The 25,971-nt window shown below is 41.6% G+C and overlaps 1 protein-coding gene across 13 annotated transcripts in view; it reads left to right on the forward strand.

Annotated features, from left to right (window-relative positions):
- Positions 1-25,971, forward strand: part of UBAP2L (ubiquitin associated protein 2 like) — a 42,363-nt gene that overhangs the window by 9,097 nt on the left and 7,295 nt on the right. For 8 of the 13 annotated variants that reach the window (XM_079919796.1, XM_079919794.1, XM_079919789.1 and 5 more), the window contains 21 exons: positions 1,029-1,197; positions 1,601-1,696; positions 2,119-2,164; positions 2,686-2,798; positions 4,587-4,646; positions 6,870-6,922; positions 8,891-8,976; positions 11,538-11,709; positions 15,727-15,925; positions 16,534-16,811; positions 16,969-17,141; positions 18,161-18,350; positions 19,077-19,131; positions 19,533-19,707; positions 20,520-20,592; positions 21,660-21,855; positions 21,946-22,034; positions 23,299-23,352; positions 23,978-24,059; positions 24,814-25,031; positions 25,436-25,541. In XM_079919796.1, coding sequence (XP_079775922.1) covers positions 1,029-1,197; positions 1,601-1,696; positions 2,119-2,164; positions 2,686-2,798; positions 4,587-4,646; positions 6,870-6,922; positions 8,891-8,976; positions 11,538-11,709; positions 15,727-15,925; positions 16,534-16,811; positions 16,969-17,141; positions 18,161-18,350; positions 19,077-19,131; positions 19,533-19,707; positions 20,520-20,592; positions 21,660-21,855; positions 21,946-22,034; positions 23,299-23,352; positions 23,978-24,059; positions 24,814-25,031; positions 25,436-25,541 — 2,683 coding nt within the window. The remainder of the gene's footprint in view (positions 1-1,028; positions 1,198-1,600; positions 1,697-2,118; positions 2,165-2,685; positions 2,799-4,586; positions 4,647-6,869; positions 6,923-8,890; positions 8,977-11,537; positions 11,710-15,726; positions 15,926-16,533; positions 16,812-16,968; positions 17,142-18,160; positions 18,351-19,076; positions 19,132-19,532; positions 19,708-20,519; positions 20,593-21,659; positions 21,856-21,945; positions 22,035-23,298; positions 23,353-23,977; positions 24,060-24,813; positions 25,032-25,435; positions 25,542-25,971) is intronic. The other 5 variants (XM_079919790.1, XM_079919800.1, XM_079919791.1 and 2 more) reach the window with 1 other exon arrangement.

Consider the following 25,971-nt stretch of genomic DNA (forward strand, 5'->3'; position numbering starts at 1 on the left):
GGAACTTTCATTTGTACATATTTTCTGCAAAAATTTGTAAATCAATGTATTTGTGTGTTTAAAACTTTAAATTTATAGGGAATTCGCTGGTAGTTAGGACTCCACGCTTTCACTACTGAGAACCAGTGTTCAGTCCCTGGTAAGGGGACTAAGATCCTGCAAGCCACACAGCAAGGCCAAAAAAAACCTTCAAATTTATAAAACTCATTTTCCTAAGGAATGAGTTTTTGCAAGACTGTTTAGCTCATTTTCCTTACTGTAAATATTCCCTCCTGCAATCTGGAATGAACTGCTTTGAGGAAGGTTGAATCGTATTGTAGCAATTCAGGATGTATAGGGGAGAACACAGTGAATAAAACCAGGAATGGAAGGCTTCCTATAGTCAGCATGTCTCAAGGCCAGGGCTGTGCTTTCCTGACTGCTATTTGGTCTTCTTTTCAATAAAGGAAATTGGTGTGTGTGAAGGGGGGTGGGTTGGGGAGTAGGTATAGTTGTTTTCCTCATAAATTCTAGGTTGCTGAATTAGAGAATATACTCAAGAGTCAAATGATATTCGTTCATTCTGAATTCAGAGTTAACTTTTACAAACTTTCAGTTTTCTTTTCTGCTTTATTTGACATGGATAAGGCTATAAAAAACTGGGAGTCACTGAATCCAAAGGGAATTAGTTTTTTCAGCCCAGGAAACACACTTGACAGAAAGGTCCAGTAAGTAACTAGGTCCTTTGACTACCACGCCGAGTGACTGAACTGGACAGAGATCTCGGTAACCCTTTTGGAAGTGATCCCTGCAATCCATTTGCTTATAAGCACCTCTTCTACAAAAAGGGCTTTAATTTTGCAGTGATAGGTGTAGAATTTGTTTTGAGGTTCTGTCTATACTCTCCACTTAAACAGAAATAAACTAATAGAAGTTATCTTAGATGTGGATGCTGAGAGGAGAATGGTTAACAGTTGTCCCAGCTTTTATCTCTGGTTTCCTGGTAGCAGCCTATATTGATTAGACATGAATGCTCTGCTCTTCTTTAGCATTCCTGGGAGATGGTTGGGAAGAAGAAAGGAGTCTCAGGACAGAAGGACGGTGGCCAAACGGAATCCAACGAGGAAGGCAAAGAAAATCGAGACCGGGACAGAGACTATAGTCGGCGACGTGGTGGGCCACCAAGACGGGGGAGAGGTGCCAGCCGCGGACGAGAGTGTATGCATGGGGCTTTAACAAAACCAGTTGTGGGTTAGTAATGTCTAGACTTGAGGGATGTCAGGGCTCTGCGAGGCTGGATCTAGTAACCATTATATCATCCTTATGATTTTTCTTAAAAGCATCTGTTCTGAGGCCTTGGCATTTCTTGCATGTAGCCTTTTCTAGCAACAGCCACCAGTTGAGCATGAAGTTACCTTGTAGCCGTTTGTAAAATTGTTTGACTAGTAACCATTCCCTAGTAACCATCATGTTCCATCCTTCCAGCTCATTTTCTCTTCTTTGTTTTTGTCTCCCCACCACCATGTATACATACCATTTATGTACATACTTTCTATTCACTTTGCTCTGGCCATCTGTGGTGTTTTGTTTTGTTTTGTTTTGTTTTGTTTTTAAATTTCAGTTCGAGGTCAGGAAAATGGATTAGATGGCACCAAGAGTGGAGGGCCTTCTGGAAGAGGCACAGAAAGAGGCAGAAGAGGTCGTGGCCGAGGCAGAGGTGATCAGTTTGTTGGCGGGATGGATATTGGGGGCAAGCTACTCTTATTAGTTTAGTAGGGGTCTACTTTATTTAAAACCAGACAAATTCACATGGACTCTGGATACCTTAATTGTTGAAGTGTCATGCAAATTCTAGAGACTACTGAGTGGGCAGTGGGAAGGAAGGTAGATGTCATTTCCTCTGCTCTTTATTGTTGCTATTATTGTATTTGCTTGAGGATCCAGCAGTTTGATCAGCAAAGGAACAACCTTGTCAATAATAATTGTCCTGCTGTGTTATATTAACTGATGTGCTACAGAGTGAGAGAAGGAATATCTGATGATGTCAACCACTTACTTTCCAAAGCTGCCTCTGTTGGCAAGGTGATCTTATATCAACTTCTAAAATATTTCTTTCTCCCTCTTTTTCTCATTCTTTAGGTGGCTCTGGTAGGCGGGGAGGAAGGTTTTCTGCTCAAGGAATGGGGTAAGTTTCATTGATCCAGTGTTAAAGTCTTTAATTTTTCCTTAAGCATTACCATAATGTTTTAGCATGGTTAATATCCTGGTATCCTGAGGATAATAGGCAGCTATAACCAAAATGTGATCAGAAAGATTGCTGGACTATTTCATCAGGTGTGTATAGGCATAGGGCTTATTTCTGGGAGATAAGCATTTACCACCTGAATTATTTTATCTCATTTGAATACACATACCTGCTATTTTCTCAAAATCTTCATGTGGATTTTATTGGTGTCCTAATCCAAAAGGGATAGTGGATATAAATTAAAGTTATAAAAAAAAAGATCATACCATGAAATTTTAGGTAAGCTGGTAAGTGAGCAAAAGTAGACAGCTTACAGGCTTATAGAATGGGGCCATGGTTGATCTGTACTAGGAAAGAGACAATCAAGATTCTGATTGCCCTCCTTTTGAGTTAATTTTCACTGGTGCTGCTTAGAGCTCAGAGACTCTTTTAAGCTTTTTTTTTTTTTTTTTTTCTCCCAGAACCTTTAACCCAGCTGATTATGCAGAGCCGGCCAATACTGATGATAACTATGGCAATAATAGCGGCAATACATGGAACAACACTGGCCACTTTGAACCAGATGATGGGACGAGTGAGTGACTTTTATTAGTTTCTTGTCTCTGGGAATCTAAAGAAATAATTTTTTTGAGGATATACTTAACAAAAAAGTGGAGTAGTTTTTGGCTGCTGAGTCAGAGAGAGGAAAGGGGTGACAACTGAATTGCAGTGTACTCTCCTTCATTTACTTTGTGCCCATGGGCACATTATACATGCTGTTTCACCTGATCTTCATCACTATTTTATGAAATAGACATTATTTATCATCACTTTCCAGATGACAAGACTTAGACTGCAAGAGTGGTTATGAAATTTGTTTGAACTCAGAATTTTTTGACTCTCAAAGCTCATGCTCTTTCCATTATACCATTAGCTCCAATTGTATTTCCTAGTGTTTCTGTTTGGCTACTTAGCTTTGCCTTTTGAAAAGATATCCAGAATTAATCAAGCCACTACTTGTAAAGATGAATAGGGCCCAGAATCAAAGCCCACTGTCAGTTTGTTTCTGCATACAGAGATAGGATTATCTTTTTCCCTTAATTTTTGGGAAATCTCAGTTTATGGGCAAGAAGGAAATCTGGAGACTTTCTGCCTTTCTTTGTTGGATAGTCTTCTGGGTGTGGTAGAGTATTATGGGATTCGCTTTTTTTGTTAGCTGACTTTGATGCATATTTGGGTAGTGTATATATGTTTGAGGATATGTTAGGCTTGTGGGATACACCAAGATGTGTTTGGAAGTAAGAGATAACTTTTACTACTTTAAATAGAACAGCCTCTTGGTTCCAGAGTACTTTCTTATGAGACCAGCTACCTCTTTCTGGCTGAGCCAGCACATGGAAAGCCTGAGAATTTTTTCCTCTTACAAAGTGGGGGAAGGGTTAATAGTAGAGCATGAAATAGGCTGTTTGACTCCTTATCCATTTAAATTTGCCTTACCCCCTTTCAGAAATCAGTTACCTTAATCCTGCGTCTTTAGGAAGGTCTTTGGCACAAATCACTTCTCATCTACTGCCCACAATATGCTGTACCTCAGGTCCTGAATGTTACTTGCTTGTTGTTCATCAAGCTATCTTATAAACTCATTTTTAATACAGATTTCTCATTGGTGGAGGCTAAAGTTGAGTTATTGGCAAGCTAGATATCTTTTTGAAGTCCCTTAACCATTTGGCTATGAAATATCCTTTTCTGTTTTAACTTATACTTTGGAGGCATTAGAACTGCTCTTCATTCATCTCTTGATGGCTTTGTAGAGCATTGGTAACAGTCCGAATAACAGATATGTTTCTGAGCTGTAGTTCGTTCTTGGGTATTTGGCTTTTTATTATTGGCAGAAAAGATAATAGAAGTCGAGGGATTTGTTTTTAGTTGTGGATACAAAATTAGGCATGGAGTCCCAGTCCTAGATTGAAAGCCTTAGCTATTTTCAACAAGGATCTGGTTGGGAAAAGAGAGAGGGAAGAAAGAGGTGTGTGTTTATTTATATCGAGTAGAGAATAGCAGATTTGGGAGGCTAGACTCAGAAATTTTTGATTTGTGGCTGAATGAAAAATTATGTGAATTGCTTGTTAGTGTGAAAGTGTTGAGTATAGTTTCATGCATTCCCTTCAAAGTTTCATGATTTGAACTTAAGCTTCATGCATGATCTCTTTTTGTGTTTTCATGATAGCAAATTACAAATTCCCTTTTTAATTTAAAAAGAGACTCAAATCTACCCTTAAAATATCCACAGGTACAGTGGGAATTGTGTGTTGGGGGCAAACATTCTCATTCACAAGCAAAATTTCACTGGTTGTTTTTTCTTTTCTTTTCTTTTTTGTTTCAGGACTTGATTTCATTGGGGTTGAGGGGTCAAATTATCCCCGAAAATTTGAGACTGCTCCTGGTATGATACATCCAGGCGCCTAACTGCCCCGGATATTTAATAGATTTTTATGAACTGAAATATCTGTGGATATGTCATTTTTCTGTTTTCCTGCTTTTTATTTTTCTGCTTTTTTCTCTCATATTCTGTGCCTGTTTTTCCTCCTTAAAAAAATTAGTTTAATGAATATTTAACATTTACATTGTCTGTGCTTTTTGCTGATGGAATGGAAGCCCTAATCTTTTGTTCAGAGCATTTGCACTCTTTCTGTGCCTTAACGCTTCCTCAATGTAGTCCTTTTCCTTAGCCAAGACCATATGTCCTATATAGGAAGGTGTCTAGTAGCTGTCTACAGTCTTCCTTTCCATTCCAGATGCAGTCGCTAGAGTACAGGGGAAAAAAAATTTCTTGCATTGAGAGATAGCCTCTCAGTAGTAAATGACTTCTTAGATCACTTCCAATTCTAGGATTGTGTGTATGTGTTAACCCAGATTTTGGATTCCAGTTTAGCCAGGGTGGGATGGTTGTCAATGGGGAGGAAAAATGCCATCACTAGAGAGGGAGAGAAGAGTGTGGTTTGTAACTTGTCTAAACTGAGATTGGACTTTAGTTTGATTTGGAGAACATTGTCATTATTAAGTGGTTTGGAATTTCCCTGGCATAGTTTTAATATTGTCCTGGGAAAGGCATTGCACTGAATGTATTTTTCTCTAGGAAATAGGATTTTTCATTATTAAATGTTTAAGAGAATTTCAGACGGGTTTTGTAGGTGTTAGAATATTTCTCTTCAGTGACAGTGAAATCTGAATGCCATGCCTTCATTCTTTCATTCTTGTAAGAAGTTTCCCCATTTGGAGAGAATGTTTTAAGAATTATTAAATATATACTGTTATTCTAGAGAAGAAAATAAGGCGTTTTCTGGTCCTTGCTACACAGAGGTTCCTGTTTCTTAGTGTGGTTCTTTGGTTGAAGGGAAGAATTTTAGGTCTCATAGAAACTCACCTATATTCCTTAAAAAATGCCAGGTTCCTTTTCTGAGGATATGCGTATACGTAAAGCAAAACAAGGGGAATATGCAAGGTGGTTTGATTATTTACAGACCTCTCCTACAGAAACTGTGTCCCTCCATTGTCTGTGCCATGACTTTTACAGGTCAGATTTTGTGTTTTGTATAGTTAGGACCAGTACGGTAACTATTACACATATTTTATTTTTCAATCTCATCTCGTGTCTTCTGAAAAGAACAGATCCATTGGGGTTTCTTATAGTTAAGTCAAAACGATCTATAAACTTGACTTCTGCTGAGTATGCATTTTTAAATTTAATTTTATTTTTGGCTGCGTTGGGTCTTCGTTGCTGCACGTGGGCTTTTCTCTGGTTGCAGAGAGCGGGGCCACTCCTCGTTGCGGCGCACAGGCTTCTCATTGTGGTGGCTTCTCTTGTTGTGGAGCATGGGCTTTAGGCACGTGGGCTTCAGTAGTTGTGGCACACAGGCTCAGTAGTTGTGGCACATGGGCTCTAGAGCGCAGGCTCAGTAGTTGTGTCGCACAAGCTTAGTTGCTCCATGGCATGTGGGGTCTTCCCGGATCAGGGATTGAACCCACGTCCCCTGCATTGGCAGGCGGATTCTTAACCACTGTGCCACCAGGAAAGCCCTAAGTATGCATTTTTAAATTCAGTTCCCATAGCAGGTAGGTGTCAGTGCTCTCAGTTTGGATTTCAGGCCTTTCCTTCTTCACTGCCCTTTGACTATAATGTGGCAACCATTTGTGTTCCTCTGCCCCTGCTGCCATCTTTCTTCAGACTGCCTGCAGTATTGTCTTATACCAAATAAGTATAGCTTGCATGTTTCAGTTTAAATTGTCTGCTGCCATTTCACTGAACGGACTGCTAAGTCAGAGGACTTGAAGGCCCTTAAGAGATTGCTTGGAGCATTGGGTCCATTGGAGTCTTGCTGTCTCTTGCATTTTCTCTCTCTTTCTTACTGTCTTGCTCTCTTTCCTATTACAGCTGTGTAACAAGAACTGAAAGTAGCTGTGAAATCATAATCTTATTAAAACCCTGGTTGTTCTGAGGTATCCCTTTCTAAAAAGTCTTTTCCTCCCTCTGAAGCCCAAGAATCCCTTCTGATTACTAAATTCTAGTTACACTTTTGGCTGCCAAAAGTTTAAAACGTCCGTATTTTCTGCCTGTGCTTTGTACTGGTACTTAAAATTACTTCATTGTTTTTTCCTTTATTCCCAGGTGCATGGAGGACTGCAACAGAGGAGTGGGGAACTGAAGATTGGAATGAAGATGTAGGTATTCCCAGGTCATTCCTCATTAGTACGTTCTATCCCTAAGTGGTGTTTAGGGATAGAAAATGGGTATGTTTCTACCCCTCAAAATTCACCCTTAAGATTCTGACCCAAAACTTTTACATCCAAAATAGTGTTCTGAGCCAGAACATTTCACATATGTTATATGAAGGAGACTGGGCATGAACAGGACTCTGTGGAACCAGACTATGGAAAGGGCAAGTGCACTTGTGTAAGTCCAATATCTGATTGTCGGATTTATCCCAGGAAGAGATGGTGGTTGGGTAGGGCACTAGAAATGGAGTTAGGCAGGTAGTGCATTGAGTAATAGCTTCTGGTGGCACATGACTCTCTTTGGAGCAAATCAGTTATTTGGTTCACATTCAGGCATTGGTGTATGGTCCTGTAATTGGCTTAGAGGTGGGTACAGATGAGAGTTACAGTACCAAGTTCTTAAGTTTACAGTCTGGTTGACTCTGGGACCCCTTTTGTTTTTGTACTAAGAGTGCATCGTGGTGATTGTAATTGAGATGAACATGTAGGTTTGGCTATCTTCCAGATTGACTAAACTAGGAAACCTCATAGATGGGTGGCATATAAACAAGCTATATGAATTCTCTGGAGTAGTACCTGAGTAAAAGAATTTTCCTGATCCCTGGTCACAGTCAAGCTTTTGCTATGAATTACAGTTTCCCGTGATCATGGATGAACCTTCCTGTACTTGTATTTATTCAGTCAAGACAGAATATGATAAGAGGAAATGATGTGTCAAACTGTTTTGGTTTTCAGGCCTGAATTTTAAAATTCTGGATGTATCAGCATTAGAGGGTGATTGTTTTCTCTTGTAGCAGAGCTAGACTGCTTTGTGAATACTTTCTAAGATTTGGCTTGTCAGCTTAACCACCTTTCAGAGAATGATATATTTGGGGGAGTGGATTCACTGTTTTTAGAGGGGAGATTTTAATCAAAAAGTTTTTTTAAAAAAATCAGCTTTTGGGGAATTCCCTGGTGGTCCAGTGGTTAAGGACTCCTCGCTTTCACTGCCTAGGGCCAGGGTTCAATTCCTGGTCAGGGAACTAAGATCCCAGAAGGCCGGGCAGCATGCCCCCCCCCCCCCCAAAAAAACCAACTTTTGAATAGTAGGAAGATTTATTCCTTGCAATTGTTTACCTAATTTTAGTGTTTTGTAGTGGAGAGACTAGGTGTAACAAAGTCAGTTTTAAGGCAAAAAATGCCTTTTAAAAATATATATGTATTTATTTATTTGGTTGCACCAGGTCTTAGTTGTGGCAGGCGGGCTCCTTAGTCGTGGTTCCAGGGTTCCTTTAGTTGCGGCTCGCCGGCTCCTTAGTTGTAGCATGCAAACTCTTAGTTGTGGCATGCATGTCGGATGTAGTTCCCTGACCAGTGATCAAACCCAGGCCCCCTGCATTAGGAGCACGGAGTCTTATCCACTGCGCCACCAGGGAAGTCCCCAAAAAGTGCATGTTAAAATTATTCCTCCATATATCGACTCATCAGCACTTGGGCCCTTACTGCTCAAAAGCCAAGAATTAACTTATATCTGTCTTCATCTTGGCTGTGATCTTCCTTTCTTTGAGAGGAGTAGTGGAAGATAAAGTATGGTTTGGATTGAGGTAGGAGTTGGGAGCTGTAGCGGGAAAACATAAAGGGGCTTTCTCTGTTTTTCTGTCTACCATATTCACCTTCCTGTAAGTTCAGTGCCCATATTATGTGACTCCACTCGATTTTATTAGGTTTCTTGATTCTACCCTCTCTTTTGATAAAACCATTGTGCACAGATAGAAGGGGCTTGAAAGTCAGTCCATTCAGGATTCCTTAGAGTAGATAGTTCTCTCTTCAAAGAGTTTTCCCCTTTTTCTTGATGTTGAATTCCCCTTAACCTGTGCCAGGTTTCTGACTGAAACCTACCTAACACTAGGAGTGACTAATTCCTCTGTTTTCCAGCTTTCTGAGACCAAGATCTTCACTGCCTCTAATGTGTCGTCAGTGCCTCTGCCTGCGGAGAATGTGACAATCACTGCTGGTCAGAGGCAAGTGTGTGGTATAATTCTGTATCTTTTCCCAAGGGTATCTGCTAAGTTAGTTGTAAGGAAGAATGGCACTGGACCTCTACAGACTCCCATGGTGTCGGTAATAATGATAACCAAATCATATTAGGGTCCTATTAAGTTGATTGGTAGATTTGTAAGAGTTGATATTAGTAATCTACTGAATGGAAATCCATATATTACAATTTTAAAGCTAACTCTCCCCCAAACAGCCCTTTAATACATAGGTCAGCCTTGTCAGCATCATAGGTATTGATTAAAACTTAGAACTTAGAACTTGTAGTAAGTCAGGTAAAGAGAAGCTGAAAGTGGAAAGTTTTCATTTATTTCTGAATTTGCAGAACTGTTCAATAGTTTCTTCTCTTGCTTAATAATTATGGTCTTTGCTTAGCCCACTGAGCATGGTGATAATTTTTTTCCCTAGGATCTGGCTTATGGAATTTTTAGAACTTGAACATAGGTATTGGGGTCAGTAGAGGAAGATAACACTTGTCAGGGAATATTTTTATCCCCTGAAAGACTCTTGGATTATTTCTAGACCTGGGTATGATAGCTGTTGATTCAGAATGTCCTAAAGAGAAGTGCGATAGGAATAGGATGTTCAGGATGTCATTACCAGAGGTAATGTGTTTTTTGTTTTCATACATCTTTATTGGAGTATAATTGCTTCACAATGCTGTTAGTTTTTGTTGTACAACAAAGTGAATCAGCCATATTCATACATATATCCCCTCTCTCTTGAGCCTTCCTATCCCACCCCTCCAGGTCATTGCAAAGCACCAAGCTGATCTCCCTGTGCTATGCTGCTGCTTCCCAAGAGCTAGCTATTTTACATTTGGTAGTGTATATATGTTGATGCTACTCTCACTTTGCCCCAGCTTCCCCCTTCCTCTCCCCCATGTCCTCAAGTCCCTTCTCTATGTCTGTGTCTTTATTCCTGCCCTGCTACTAGGTTCATCAGTACCATTTTTTTTAGATCCCATAAATATGAGTTAGCATACGGTATTTGTTTTTCTCTTTCTGACTTCACTTTGTATGACAGACTCTAGCTCCATCCACCTCACTACAAATAACTCAATTTCGTTTCTTTTTATGGCTGAGTAATATTCCATTGTGTATATGTGCCACATCTTCTTTGTCCATTCATCTGTTGATGGACATTTAGGTTGCCTCCGTGTCCTGGCTATTATAAATAGTGCTGCAGTGAACATTGTGGTACATGTCTCTTTGAATTACGGTTTTCTCAGGGTATATGCCCAGTAGTGGGATTGCTGGGTCATATGGTAGTTCTGTTTTTAGTTTTTTAAAGAACCTCCATACTTTTTTTTTTTTTCTATGATACCAAATATCTGTGATTTTTTTCCACACCAATTCTTCAATTCTCTGACACCAGCTGGGTGTTCTGACACTAACTCTCCAGAGTTAGCGCAGACCCAAGTTGACGGCTCAGTACCACAAGACTGCCTTTATTTACTTCAGAGGTCAGCTGCAAATGGGCCACCTGCACATTTCTGCCCAGCCGACTACAAATTTGGGAGTTCTCACAGCCCCCTGCTCAGGTTTAATAATTTGCTAGAATGACTCATATAACTCAGGAAAGAGTTTTACTTGCTGTCCCTGGTTTATTATAACCAGTACTCAGGAAGAGCCAGATGGAAGAGATGCATAGGGCATGGTATGGGGGTTGGTGGAGCACAGAGCTTCTAAGCCCTCTCTGGGTGTACTGCCCTCCTGGCACATCGATGTGTTCACCATCCCAGAAGCTCACTGAACCTCATTGTTCAAGAGTTTTTAATGAGAGTTTCATTACATAGGCATGATTGATAAAGTCATTGGTGATTGAATTCAGTCTCTAGCTCCTCTTCCTTCTCTAGAAGTGGGTGGAGTGTGGTGGGGCTGAAAGTTCCAACTCTCTAATCACTTTCTTGGTGTTTCTGGTGACCCGCCGCCTTCTTGAAACTCTGTGAGGGGTCCCACCCTGAGTTACTTTATTAGCATAAACTGTAGTTGAAAGAGACCAATTATGAAAAACAAAAGACACTCCTACTACTCAGGAAATTTGAAAAGCCCCTAGTATATATTTTCATTATATCACAAGTAACTTGAAATATTTTAAAAATTTGGGGAAAAATTCCCCAAACCCTTCTTGTTCCAAAGCTGCTTGAGGATGCCAGCATTCTAGTATGTGGTTTTATATATTAGATATTGGTAATGACAGGTATTCAGTATTAAAATCATGGGTAAAAATTTGTAAATTTTGGCCCAATTATTGAGCTGCTGTATTAAAAGTAACATTTGATATTTCACTAAGTTAATTTCACTAAACTTAAAATATATAACATTATTAAGGTTGGCAGCCTCATTGGAGCATAGGTAGATACTGTTGTGGCTCTTACAGATCTGTTATTTTGATGAATTAAGCATTTCACGGCTTTGTGTTTCTGGGGAGTGACTTCATTTTGATCTAACCATAATCTGAGTCGGGTGTTGGGGAATGCTGGAATGTTCAGTCATTATTCATCAAGCTCCCATCTCTCCACCAGAATTGACCTTGCTGTTCTGTTGGGGAAGACACCATCTTCAATGGAGAATGATTCATCTAATCTGGATCCATCTCAGGCTCCTTCTCTTGCCCAGCCTCTGGTGTTCAGTAACTCGAAGCAGAGTGCCATATCACAGCCTGCTTCAGGGAACACGTTTTCTCATCACAGTATGGTAAGTAGGAAACATGGTGTATCCTAACCAAACTTTTCTGCAACCCCAGCACATACATACAGTAATTCCTTTCAGTGATACCCAGAGGTTTGGGGCAAGGTAAAGCGTCTTCTTTTGTCTTCCTAGGCTGACTTGGGTGTAGAGATGTCGAGTTGGGTAGTAGGGGATATAGCTCTAGGAGAGGACTTAGCTTTGGACAGACTGAGTCATCTTATAAAAATGAGTTAGGAGACTTCCCTTGTGGTCCAGTGGATTAGACTCCACGCTCCCAATATACGGGGCCCGAGTTCGATCCCTGGTCGGAGAACTAGATCCCACATGCATGCCACAACTAAGAAGCCCACATGCCACAACTAAGACCCAGCGTAGCCAAAATCAATCAATCAATTAATTAATTAATTAAATGTATTTTTTTTAACGTGTAGGCTTTAAAAAAAGAATGAGTTAACGTCATTTACTGAATACTTATTGTGCAAACATTGTTCACTGTTATTCTTGAGTGAAAATCAATGACAACCAATTTTAATGCTAATTAGTATTAGTAATACTAATTAAACTTGGTTGGAAGGTTGTAGCAGTTCCCTGTCGTTTGTTTTTTGTTTTTTGGCTGCACTGTGTGGCATGTGGGATCTTAGTTCCCCAACCAAGGATTGAACCCGTGCCCCCTGCATTGGGAGCACGGAGTCTTAACCCCTGGACCACCAGGGAAGTCCAGCCGTTCCCTTTTTCTTGATAGAGCAGAATTGTCATATGTATTCATTTAAACCAGACATTTCTGAGCTAGGCTTCTCAAAACTTGGGGTCTTCCTGAATCTGCCCGCTTATTAGCTATTTCTCCCTTTCTCTGTAAGTAGGGATAAGAGTGCTTGCTGTGCCTATCTTACAGGGCTTCAGGAAGATAAATAAGATAATGGGTAAAGTCTCCACAAATGTGGAAGTAGTGGTATTGGTTATTAACCTAGAGCACTTATGGCAAATGACTTGTTGATTCAGAATATTTTTTAAAATTCAAGGTCATCAATTATAGCAAAGGCTAAATAACTAAACAAAGATGGTCAGTAAATCCTAAAGGTACTGCTTTTTCTCTCTTCTTTCCTGTTTATTTTACTTTCCTGTTTATTTTTTGCTGGAGGGTTACTATAGTTGTAAGAGGTAAGAAACTACGTGTATGCATATACTTTTATTTTTCTAGTAGTAAGGTTAGAGTAATTCAGCTGTAAAACTGCTAAGTCAGCCTCTAATCTAGAGCTGTTAGGTTTTTAAAAAAATAATTTATTTATTTTTGGCTGTGTTGGGTCTTCATCGCTGCGCACAAGCTTTCTCTCGTTGCGGCGAGCAGGCGATACTCTTTGTTGTGGTGCTCATGCTTCTCATTGCAGTGGTTTCTCTTGTTGTGGAGCACGGGCTCTAGGCGCGCGGGCTTCAGGAGTTGTGGCACAAGGGCTCAGTAGTCGTGGCTCACGGGCTTAGTTGCTCCACGGCACATGGGATCTTCCTGGACCAGGGATCGAACCGGTGTCTCCTGCATTGGTATGCGGATTCTTGACCACTGTGCCACCAGGGAAGTCCCACTCTGTTAGTTTTTAACTGTTGTCTTAAAATAGTTTTTTGTGTTAATAATTTGGTGGTTGATATTCTGCCATGTATGAGTGGTCACAGGAGAGAAAAGGTGGCAGAGAAGGGAGAGGAGTGTTGGGACTAAAAAGGAAAAGAAGGAAGAAACAAAATGGGACAAAGGTCGTAGGAAGATGTAATGAAGATCAGAAAATAACTACCAACACCTAAGATATATGACTGGAAAATGGGTTAAGTGCTCTGTGTCACTTTTAATTGCCTTTAATGTCTGGAGTTGAAGATTTACACCTAAATCCAAATTCTCATATCAAAAATAAGTTTTCAGTATACTTCCACTTTAACATTCTGTTTAATGTGTGTCATGTGATATGTGAAACTAAACATGAGTGCTATTTTTTCTCATTACCTGCGTTAATCAGTATGCTATTTAATGTAGTTCTTTTCCATTGAGGACAGAGGTTAGAGGATTAATTTCCCTTAAAATTTAATAGATGTAAGTAATATAGGAGCCCTTCCCCATTATAATATATGAATGTTAGGTAATTTTCTATACCTTCAGTGTTTCACGCTTGCAGAATATTTGGTAATCATGCTGTGCGGGATCATCTCTCTGCTGCAATCCTGTACTTTCAACTAGATTTCCAGTGTTTTTGTACTTGTTTGTATAGTCTTGGGATACAGACTGAAGTGGAAAAAAAAGTCTTACGTTGGGTTGGACAGATGGGTTTTGTATAAGCACCGCTTAATTGAAGATCATGATGTGCTTAAGTAAGAACCTAAGAGAGACTAGACTAAATCTCCTTGGAGGTTCTTTAGAATAGTCAAGGCCACATGGTTAATCTTCTGGTCTAGGCTGGTAGTTTTACTTGGTAGTAGGGAATAGAGAAAATCCCCCAAAAGCATTAAGAGTAAATTTTGTTTTGTCATCACGATTACCCTGTAGAACTTGGATATACACAGAAAACAATAAAATCAGATTGACTCATTACTTGATCATTTAATGCAGAAGTTGAGATAGCTCCTTGACTTTGCTTCTTTGTCTCTATGCTAGTTATTAGAAACATTGAGATGAAGCTCAGTTAGTTGTTTTTGTTCCTTTTGAGCTGTTCAGTGGAAGGGGCAAAGACTTTAATGGCTGAAGTGAATTTTTTTTTTTTTTTGCGGTACACGGGCCTCTCACTGTTGTGGCCTCTCCTGTTGTGGAGCAAAGGCTCCAGACGCTCAGGCTCAGTGGCCATGGCTCACGGGCCCAGCCGCTCTGTGGCATGTGGCATCTTCCTGGACCGGGGCACGAACCCGTGTCCCCTGCATTGGCAGGCAGACTCTCAACCACTGTGCCACCAGGGAAGGCCCTGAAGTGAAATTTTATATCACCTTCATGTTAGCTTAATAATCAAGTATTAGTTGATTTAAAAATTCAAAGGGGAGAAAACCCCTCCAGTCATTAAAGGAGTCCCTGAGAAGGAAGGAGGGGAAAGTGATGGTAATGGTATAAATTTTAATGGCTCTTATTTTTTTTTTTTGTGGTACACGGGCCTCTCATTGTTGTGGCCTCTCCCGTTGCAGAGCACAGGCTCCGGACGTGCAGGCTCAGCGGCCATGGCTCACAGGCCCAGCCGCTCTGCGGCATGTGGGATCTTCCCAGACCGGGGCACAAACCCGTGTCCCCTGCATCGGCAGGCGGACTCTCAACCACTGCGCCACCAGGGAAGCCCTGGCTCTTATTTTTTTGACTGCTTGTTATGTTCCATGCACATATTAAATGCTTTAATCTTGTTTAATCTTCCTACACCTTTATGAGGTACTACTTTTATTCCTATTTTCAGATGAGGAAAATGAGGTACAGACCAATTACAAGTAATTTTTCCACAATTATTTAACCAGGATTTGAATGTAGACAGTCTGAGTCCAGAGCTTATGCTGTAATGGACTGTTCTATTTTGTGACATTTTTAAAAAAAAATTTATTTAGTTTTTAGTTTTGGCTGTGTTGGGTCTTCATTGCTGTGCATAGGCTTTCTCCAGGTTCGGCGAGTGGGGGCTACTCTTTGTTGTGGTGCACGGGCTTCTCACTGTGGTGGCTTCTCTTGTTGCAGAGCACGGGCTCTAGGCGCGTGGGCTTCAGTAGTTGTGGCACGCGGGCTCGGTAGTTGTGGCTCACAGGGTCTAGAGCTCAGGCTCAGTAGTTGTGCGCACAGGCTTAGTTGCTCCGCGGCATGTGGGATCTTCCTCGACCACAGCTTGAATCTGTGTCCCCTGCATTGGCAGGCGGATTCTTAACCACTGCACCACCAGGGAAGCCCCTGGACATTCTTTACTTGTCTTATCTGTACTGGCTCTTAACAGGGATAAGTGTTTTGTTTTTGTTTGTTTGTTTGTTTTTTGAGTAGTTGAACAAAGTTGCTTGGATGTGGATTCCTCTAATCTCTGTGTTGATCTACAGGTGAGCATGTTAGGGAAAGGATTTGGTGATGTCGGTGAAGCTAAAGGCAGCAGCACCACAGGCTCCCAGTTCTTGGAGCAATTCAAGACTGCTCAGGCCCTGGCTCAGTTGGCAGCTCAGCATTCTCAATCTGGAACCACCACCACCTCCTCTTGGGACATGGGCTCCACCACACAATCCCCATCGCTGGTGCAGTATGGTGAGAAATATGGAAAGTGATTTGAATTCTTTAAGCATTGGAGCATTACTGCCAGGAGGCTAGCAGGAGTAGGGGTAGAGAATGTGTTCTGAAGTGAGGAGAAGGGCAGCCAACTGGCTCTTTTCCCACAGTGATTTCCCCTGGTGAGATAGGCTCAGTTCAGAAAGCTGGGGAGTAATAATTAAATACATAAGTTGCAGCTGTATATCTCTATATCTCTTTCATCAAATTTAGCCCTGTACACATTTGCAGTCTTCTGTTGACCTGAGGATGTTTTGGGTTTTCCCTAGGTTTATCTGTAGTATTTGAAAACATCATACTGCCTTTGGGCTTTTCCATTTTAGGACCTTACACTTTAAACATGGACAATTCCTGAATTCCTTTCTTACATAGGCAGGATAATAGTTTTGATTTCATTAGGTTCTGCTTAACAAATAAAATCCAATGATTGCCACCTATAGAAATGAGATTAAATCTTAAAAGAGGACCTGTTTATATGAGTTTCTGATTCCTGGGGGCCTAGTTCATGGCTCTAGAGCAGGATAATAGCATTTTCTTGAGGTTCACGAACACCTCTGGCCTCATGCTTATTGGATTTCCTCGTGCAGATTTGAAGAACCCAAATGATTCAACAGTGCACAGCCCCTTTACAAAGCGCCAGGCTTTCACCCCATCTTCAACCATGATGGAGGTGTTCCTTCAGGAGAAGCCACCTGCAGTGGCTACCTCCACTGCTGCACCTCCACCCCCGTCTTCTCCTCTGCCAAGCAAATCCACCTCGGCTCCACAAATGTCTCCTGGGTCTTCAGACAACCAATCGTCCAGCCCTCAGCCGGCTCAGCAAAAACTGAAACAGCAGAAGAAAAAAGCCTCCTTGACTTCTAAGGTATATTTGAACTTTTAGATAGATATTATTTTAGGGCAAAGGGGTGTGGGATTTGAGAATTGAGATTGTAAGGGTGTAATTTGGAGGTTTAAAGCAGAAGTTTTTTATTAGTCTTACAGTAAGCTTATAGTAAACCATTACTTTATCTTCTTTACAGATTCCTGCTCTGGCTGTGGAGATGCCTGGCTCGGCAGATATCTCAGGGCTAAATCTGCAGTTTGGGGCGTTGCAGTTTGGGTCAGAGCCTGTCCTTTCTGATTATGAGTCCACCCCCACCACGAGCGCCTCTTCAAGCCAGGCTCCAAGTAGCCTCTATACCAGCACGGCCAGGTAGAGGAAACAGCCGTCATAAGACTTCTTTTATCAGACATTTACCAGTTTTTCTAAATCTCCTGCTGATTCCTAGAACTCTGGACAGGCCAAGCCTCTGATTGAGTGAGAGAAAAGTAGCCAATTTTAGCATTTTGTTGAGCATTTTAAAATATTGTTACTAGGTTTTTCCTAACTCTAAACAGAAATGTATCCCTTGGGCACTTCTAGAATGTCCAGGCACAGTTCCTAGAGACATGTACCCCACCTTTAACAGTACCTTGGCCTCTACCACAGCTAAAAATGTGTTTGACACTTTTAGCCCCTTGGTGTGGACTTAAGCCTACGAAGGGTGTAGCTTTGAACTCCTAGGAAGGAGGTGACATTAATACATTACACAAGTAAAAGAAACCTTTCCAGTAGAACCGTCCCTGCCTCTTCTGATAGCTATCAGGGAAGGCCATCTTAAGCAGTAGAAAACCCTGGAGGAATTTTTTTCAATCCTTAGAATTTAAAAATAGAGATGTCTTGCCCCAGCCTAGCTCTGTTGAATCATAATTGCTGTTAATGCATATGAATATTTTAAAAGTTCCTTTCAAGAGAATTTTACTTCATAGGGTTTTTGAGAGGGCCAGGAGCTCAGAATTCCTTAAAATGAACATGAGCAAGAGGTGATTTTTCCCATGTTTAGGGTTCAAGTTATGATGGTATCAAAGGGACCAAGAGTAGTATATCCTTTCTACTGACTTTTAGCCTCTTTTTCTAATAACAGCAGCATGTAAGGGAACAAGAAATTTTTCTCTTCCTTTAAGAGTTGAAAATGTTTTTAAACTGGATTCTTAGCTTAGATCCCTGGCTCTATAGGATGTGGAAATTCCTACTGTTCTCAGGAGAAAATTGCGGCAGTTTCTTTTATTTGTTGCTGGAATTTTTCTTTTTGATTGTAATCAACTTACACAAGTAGTGGATCTCCACTGTTTTAGTATCAGTGGATCTGCTCTATTCGTCTCTCTCAGATTTTCCTTCTCCATTCCCCACAGTGAATCTTCATCCACAATTTCATCTAACCAGAGTCAGGAGTCCGGTTATCAGAGTGGCCCAATTCAGTCGACAACCTATACCTCCCAAAATAATGCTCAGGGCCCTCTATATGAACAGAGATCCACACAGACTCGGCGGTACCCCAGCTCCATCTCTTCATCACCCCAAAAGGACTTGACTCAGGCAAAGGTATTGGCTTCATGAGCCCCTGGGCATTGGTTAGGAGAATAGTGGGCAAAATCTCTGAAATATTAGTGTTTTACTTCTTGACAAATGGTGCTAAGACACCTCTGAAGTGCTGATTGAGAAGCTGAACCACATTTTTGTGGTTGGTGAAATAAAAGTTCTCTTCACTAACCTTGGAGACTCAGAGCCAGAAGATCATTCTCTTTGCACTAAAGATTCATTCTCTTTAGTAGAATCAGTCTCAATTACCTGTTTTCTCTTCTTGGAAGATCTGATTGCCAGCCTTCTGTGGGTGCATATCAGTAGACCTCACCTTGCTATGTCTTGGCTTGGTGAGGGGGACAGCATATGCTAGAGGCAATGTGGAGTGACTGTCAGATGCAGCCAGCAGAATAGGTGGTTTGGCTGAACTGTCATACTCCCACATCCTCCCCCAGGGATCACTGGATTTGGACCTTTCCTATGTCTGTTTGGGGTTTGGGATCTCTTCAGCAGTTTGGGCATTGCCTTCTGTTGCCCTGGGTCACACAGGGTTGGTATATCTTACTATTGTTGTTTTTAAATTTTTGTTGTTTTTACTTTGTTTGGGTAGTATACATTATGTTAATCCTTTCATTGTAGAATTTCTCTGAAAGAAATTGGTTGAGAGAAGTTAAGCTGAGTCAATGTGCTAACTTGACCTATTCACTTGAGTTTGTCTGTTTCTTATTCCTCTTTTTTTTTTACCAGAATGGCTTCAGTTCTGTGCAGGCCACGCAGTTACAGACCACGCAATCTGTTGAAGGTGAGTGTTCTCCAGGCTTTTTCCTCTCAGTTGTAGTGTTTTTACTCCCCTTTAAATATTTTTGCATTTCGTAGATTGTTGTGAAAAGAGCCCTGCCTCAATGATCAAAACTTCTGGTATAGTCTCAGCTTGGTTTTTTCTACCTTGCTGTTTAATCTCAAACTATCGTAAGTTTCAGGTTCTCTGTCTTGTAACAGTGATAATCCTCTGGGTTCTCTTTATTGGACAAATGAGATCAGTGCTGTGAAATGCTTGGAATTAAAAAAAAAGGAAAAGATTGTACCTAAATGTTAGTGGTCCATTACTAAATAACTCACACTCTTGTCTTTGGGACAGCCTAGGGCTGTCGTCACCTCTTAATAACTTCCTCTGATGAGGTGAATTCCTTTCTTTATTTCCAGGTGCTACAGGCTCTGCAGTGAAATCTGACTCACCTTCCACTTCTAGCATCCCCCCTCTCAGTGAAACGGTATCTGCAGCTTCCTTACTGACAACAACCAATCAGCACTCATCTTCCTTGGGTGGCTTGAGCCACAATGAGGAGATTCCAAATAGTACCACCACACAACACAGCAGGTGATTTGGGGTGAGGATGGAGGTTTGGGTTGGTGAGTAGTAATAACAGAGCTCTCTGGTTCTATCTTGTCCTCTCTGCCTAGCAGAGACCACATTAGCTAAGTGGGTAACCTAAAAGCTATGGGAAGTAAAGACAGAGGAGGCTTTTTCCCTTTTTCAACACCCATTCTTGCTTTAACTGCTCACTACTCTTGGCTGGCCATTGTGTTTACCATATGATCTCAGGATCTCCTTGGTCCCATATTATGCCTTCCTTGCCTATGTTCTTTTTTTTTCAATTGATGTATAGTTGATTTACAATGTTGTGTTAATTTCTGCTGTACAGCAAAGTGATTCAGTTATACATATTTTCTTTTTTATATTTTTTTCCATTATGGTTTATCTCACAGGATATTGAATATATTTCTATGTGCTATACGGTAGGACCTTGTTCATCCATTCTATATATACTAGTTTGCATCTGCTAACCCAAAACTCCCACTCTATCCCTCCCCACCCCGCCTGCCGGCAACCACAAGTCAGTTCTCTGTGTCTGGCCTGTGTTCTTTTTTTTTTTTGCGGTACGTGGGCCTCTCACTGCTGTGGCCTCTCCTGTCGCGGAGCACAGGCTCAGTGGCCATGGTTCACGGACCCAGCTGCTCCGCAGCATGTGGGATCCTCCCGGACCGGGGCACGAACCCGCGTCCCCTGCATTGGCAGGCGGACTCTAAACCACTGCGCCACCAGGGAAGCCCTGGCCTGTGTTCTTGACTGAAGCTCCAGGTCAGGTAACCATAGCCCTATGGCTAATGGCAACCTCTTTTACCTTACAGCACGTTATCTACTCAGCAGAATACCCTTTCGTCATCAACATCTTCTGGGCGCACTTCGACATCCACTCTTTTGGTAAGTGTGATGCTGTAAAAGAGGAAGTATGGTCTTGTTTACACTTAAACAACTATCCAACTGTAAGAGTCTCCCAAGAAGGGAGTCTTGAAAATTTCTTCATGAGGTGGCAAAGTGATAATTCATCTGAAGTTGCAGGAAAGGAGTAAAAAGGATGTTTGAAGCCGAGAGAGGCAGAAGAATCCAGAAATATTGCAGAGCTGTGGGCCAATTCTCAAAGCCCTGGAAGTGACTTTTTTGAATATATGACTTTTTTTTTTTTTAACACTTAATTGGGTGGGACTTTGTATGCTATGATAAATTCTGTAAGAACATCCCTTTCTAACTGGTACAGCCATTTTCATTCATTGGTCTGGGGTATGGCAAACATGAGTCCTGAAAATAATCAGTTTGAGTCTGGGCATCCTATGAAAGTAGAGGCCAGATGAGAGCTTTTGGCCAAAGAATTAATTTCACTGTTGTGATTTTATAACAATTTGTGGAATTAAGCTGAGATGGTAAGGAAGAAAACTAACTTCAGGAGGAACTGTTTTGGGCAAAGGTGTATGGTTTGTCAAAAGCCTGGGGCAAGGTAATAAGGGTTAAGGCTTTCTCAGGAATCTCTCTTTCCTCAAGTGTACTATTTCAGGTTTAAATTCATTAGAACTTGTACTTCTTTCTAGCTTGTGAACTTGTCTGTTGTGCTGGCCTAGTGAAGAAGAATGTGGGAGAGAAGACTGTGATATATTTTTCAGACCTAAACTATCTTTTGTCTCCTCATTGGCTAGTCAGTGTTCGTTTCTAGGGAGTTTGTCCCCACTCGCTCTGTTGCCTTTCTGAACAGGGTGATAATGTGCAGTGGGTCTGTTGTTACCATCCTTACCAGATGAATGTTGGGGAATGTGTAGCCAGGCAGTATTTAGTAACTTCTTCTAATTACTTTGGCAGAGAGCACCCTAATACCCTGCCTCAGCCTTTTTAATTGAGAAGTTGGTGTGATATAATCAACAGAAGGGATTGTCTTTCCTGACCTGTTATACTAATCACTGTTTCCTCCTCCTCTCTTCCACTGCACCGCCTTTTTGAAGCACACAAGCGTGGAGAGTGAGGCGAATCTTCATTCTTCCTCCAGCACTTTCTCCACCACATCCAGCACAGTCTCTGCACCTCCCCCAGTGGTCAGTGTCTCTTCCAGTCTCAATAGTGGCAGTAGCTTGGGCCTCAGCCTAGGCAGCAACTCTACCGTCACAGCCTCCACTCGAAGCTCAGTTGCTACAACTTCAGGTAGCCCTGCATAGAAGATGAATTGCATTCCTTTGGTATGAATGAGCAAAGTAATAGTGTGACAAGATAAAAATATAATTTCTCTTTCAGGAAAAGCTCCTCCCAACCTCCCTCCTGGGGTCCCGCCGTTGTTGCCTAATCCATATATTATGGCTCCAGGGCTGTTACATGCCTACCCGGTAAGTGAGACTGAAGGATCTTCTCCAAAAGAGGAAGGTGGTATGGCTATTCTTTATGGCTATGGCTTCAGATGGAAGAATATAATTAAATAATAAGTGAGTGGTTGTCACATGTAAGCAAACAAGTTTTTAATCTTTGTAGTTTTGGGAAAAAATAATTTTTTAGAGAGGAAGGACTAAACCTAGACCAGGTCCTCTACTGTGTATTTTCTCGGGTGAAACACAATTTCTGGGCCTCAGAAGCCAAAGGCCAGAGTGTCTAACTGGAATCCCTTTCTATTTCTTAGGGAATTATTTTCTCTAGTTGGATAGATTCCTAATTTCTGGGGGTCTATGCTGGCTCTGACATAGTCAGAGTAGAGTTCCCTGACTTAGTCTGGGGCTATCTGAGAATAGGTGACTGACAGTAGTAGCCTTTTGCTCTGCTGTGTCTTGTATCAGCTTCGTGTATTCAGTGCCTATTAAGATGAAGGATATTTAATAAAAAAAATTTTTTTAAACGTCTGTTTTTCAAACTTATGTTTACCAGGGGATTAGAGCGGGGGTGGGGGGGAGGGATAAATTGGAAGATTGGGATTGACATATACACACTACTGTATATAAAACAGATAACTAATAAGGACCTACCATGTAGCACAGGGAACTCTACTCAATACTCTGTAATGGCCTATATGGGAAAAGAATCTAAAAAGAGTGGATATATATGTATAACTGATCCACTTTGCTGTACACCTGAAACTAACACAACATCGTAAATCAACTATACTCCAATAAAAATTTTAAAAAAACCAAAAACTTGTTTTTGCCTTCGGAGAGTCTAGAAGAATATCATACATATGAAACATCCATTAGCACTTTTTTAATAGCTAACACACTACCTTAGTACCCAAACATTAAAGAGTAGAGTAAAATGCGAATCCTTTCTGAAGGAGATAAATTTTAAGCCATATTTTGAAGGGCAAAGGAGGCAAAGACAGGTAGAATAAAGCAGGCTATATATGTATGACTTGTGCGTACCCTACTGCTACCCAGAGGCCAGCCTAGTTGAATCACTGTGTAGCTCAAGGAAAGCTTCAAGACCTTTCATGAATCATGTAATCTCTTTGTATTTCACTTCTTTCTTAAAGAAAATGAAGGAAATAATTCATGTCCTCTTCTTCTTAAGAATGAGGATGAATGTTGATTTATCTTGTCTCTTAGCTCCTTGGTTTGCTACCATCATGACCAGTCCTCATTAATATTGTTACATGTTTGTATCTTTCAGCCACAAGTATATGGTTATGATGACTTGCAGATGCTTCAGACAAGATTTCCATTGGTGAGTATATGGTTGTAGAGCTTAGAAAAAGAAAGTGATCTTAAAATTAATGTTTGGATTATTCCAAATGTTCAGTTGATAAGTCACAGACTTGGCTCTTTCTCAAGCCATACCTCCATACACATACTTTAAGATATATTAGAATGTACTTCGAGAGTGGTTCTAACAGAAGGTAATTTTTTTTTTTTTTTAATCAGAGTTGTGACATCTTTGAAGTAAACACATTTTAACCTGTTATAAAGCTCAGAGTACTGTGGAGCTCTTGGGATGCTTCCTGTATGTCTCAAACACTTTGATGAATTCCAGAAGGAAGATCTGTTTTCTCAGTAGTAGTAGACTATGAGGGATAATATCTAGAGGTTTGAGAATATTATTGGTGCTGATGGACTTGAAGTGTTTCCTGGTGGGCATACTTGTAGACCTTGCCTGACTGTCCCCATGGCCAGGCAGGGGGGACAGTGTATGTAAGAGTAATACGGAGTTTGTGCCAGTTCAAGCCAGCTTAATCAATGGCTGGATAAATTGCAGTACTCCAACATTCTCTTGCTTCTCACCCTGAATGACATGTCCTCACTTCTGGCAATGAGTGGCATTGAGTCTCTGCTCTTTTCTCTCTCTCTTTCAGGATTACTACAGCATCCCATTTCCCACACCCACCACTCCGCTGACTGGGAGGGATGGTAGCCTGGCCAGCAACCCTTATTCTGGTAGGATTGGGATAGGGAGGTTGTGTTGGCCTTGGTGGCAGAAACCTGATTAGTAGAAGGAAGGGGTCCAGTTCTCACCTTAATTAAGATCTTTGACAGAAGTACAAAATGGATGTGGTAAATCAGGGTTGGTAGATTCAGAATCCTGCTGAAGATGAGCATGTAGCAGCTTGGCTTCTCATCCCACTTTCTGTTGTCTCCCTGTGACTCCGGATGATGTGTTGACTTCTCAGCTATTCTCTAGCTTTTTCCAGGAAGTACTGTGGTTGAACTGACCTTCCTCTACTCATCTCTGCTCCTGTTCCTTACTCATGTGGCAGTCTCATTGCCTTGCTAGGCCAGGGCCTGACCTATTGTTGACCTTATTGCCCTGTCATTTTCCCTGACCTAGCATTGTTTTTCAAGTCCAGCATGGAGTTTTCCCCTTGGAGGGGAAGCAGAGAAGGAAAGGAGGGGGTGGGGTGGGGAAGAGATGAAAGAAAACAGGTGGGCAGGGAAATCATACAGGAGCTTTATTCTGGGAGCTGGTTTCTGCCACAGTATTGCATAGTCATGCAACATTAGTCCTTGACTAGCACTGTGCAGATTGTGTACTGAGCAGTGCTAAATGGAGCCGCAAAGAAATGGAATTCAAAGCATTGGACTTTAATAGTCTCTGAAGGCTCTCCTGGAATCATGTGAAACCAGAAGAGGAAATTCTGCATTGGTGTTGGGGGGTGAAAGTGGCAGATACATTTAGCCTCTCGTGTCACAGGTGACCTCACAAAGTTCGGCCGTGGGGATGCCTCCTCCCCGGCCCCGGCCACAACCTTGGCCCAGCCCCAGCAGAACCAGACACAGACTCACCATACCACGCAGCAGACATTCCTGAACCCGGCGCTGCCTCCTGGCTACAGTTACACCAGCCTGCCATACTACACAGGGGTTCCGGGCCTCCCCAGCACCTTCCAGTATGGGCCTGCTGTGTTCCCTGTAAGTACTTGGGCTTGGTCTTTACTTGTGGTGAAGAGTCCTAGCCCTGGACACTATGCTAGCTGCTTTGAAGGCTAGATGACTTTTTTTTTTTTAAGATGACTTTTTAATAATGAATGAAGAGGAACAGTTTCCACCTCTGGCCTCTTTCTGGCCTGGGAGAGGGAGTGGGGCTGGGATTGGGGTAAGGAATTACCCATTCGTAGAATTAGCTAAAAGGGGAATGTACAGCTTTGCTTCCCTCAGACTCTCATTCATTCCCTGAACCCATTTTGCTAAGTAAACTGTGGACAGCATACATCAGAGTGGGTAGCCATCTGAATGCCCAGTCTCTGGAGTAGGACGGGTCGGTTGAATGGTACTTTGCTGCCATTTCACTGTAGTTCTGGCCTATTGCTCTTCAGGTGGCTCCTACCTCTTCCAAGCAGCATGGTGTGAATGTCAGTGTGAATGCATCAGCCACCCCTTTCCAACAGCCAAGTGGATATGGGTCTCATGGATACAACACTGGTAAGCTCACCTTGACCCTGGCTGTCATTGGTGTCTGTGGGATGTCATTAAATGAGTTTCAGGGAGGAAGATCTGGTGCTTGAGAAAACAGGGTTGATGAGGGTGTGCTGCTGCTCCATGTATGATTGTTAATGTCTGCCTGACTTGGGTGTCTGTCTGAGCAGCACCAACAGAGGAGCTTAATACTAGAATGTATATTCACTACTCATGACGGGAATGCCCTGGCTCACGAGTTGGCTGTTAGAATATGTTGGCTGGCCTAAACTTTGGGTGGGAAGCAGAGGGCCCCCAGATTTTACTGAGATGTCAGTGGAGGCAATTGTTAACATTTAAGGTACTGGTAGTACAATAGGGGATATATTCACTGAATAGAAGAGTTAAATGGGTTCTTAGCTAGCATGCTGTGGTAGCTTTGGCTTAAATCTCTTTG

This window comes from Stenella coeruleoalba (assembly GCF_951394435.1).
Source record: "Stenella coeruleoalba genome assembly, chromosome: 1".
Taxonomy (NCBI): domain Eukaryota; kingdom Metazoa; phylum Chordata; class Mammalia; order Artiodactyla; family Delphinidae; genus Stenella; species Stenella coeruleoalba.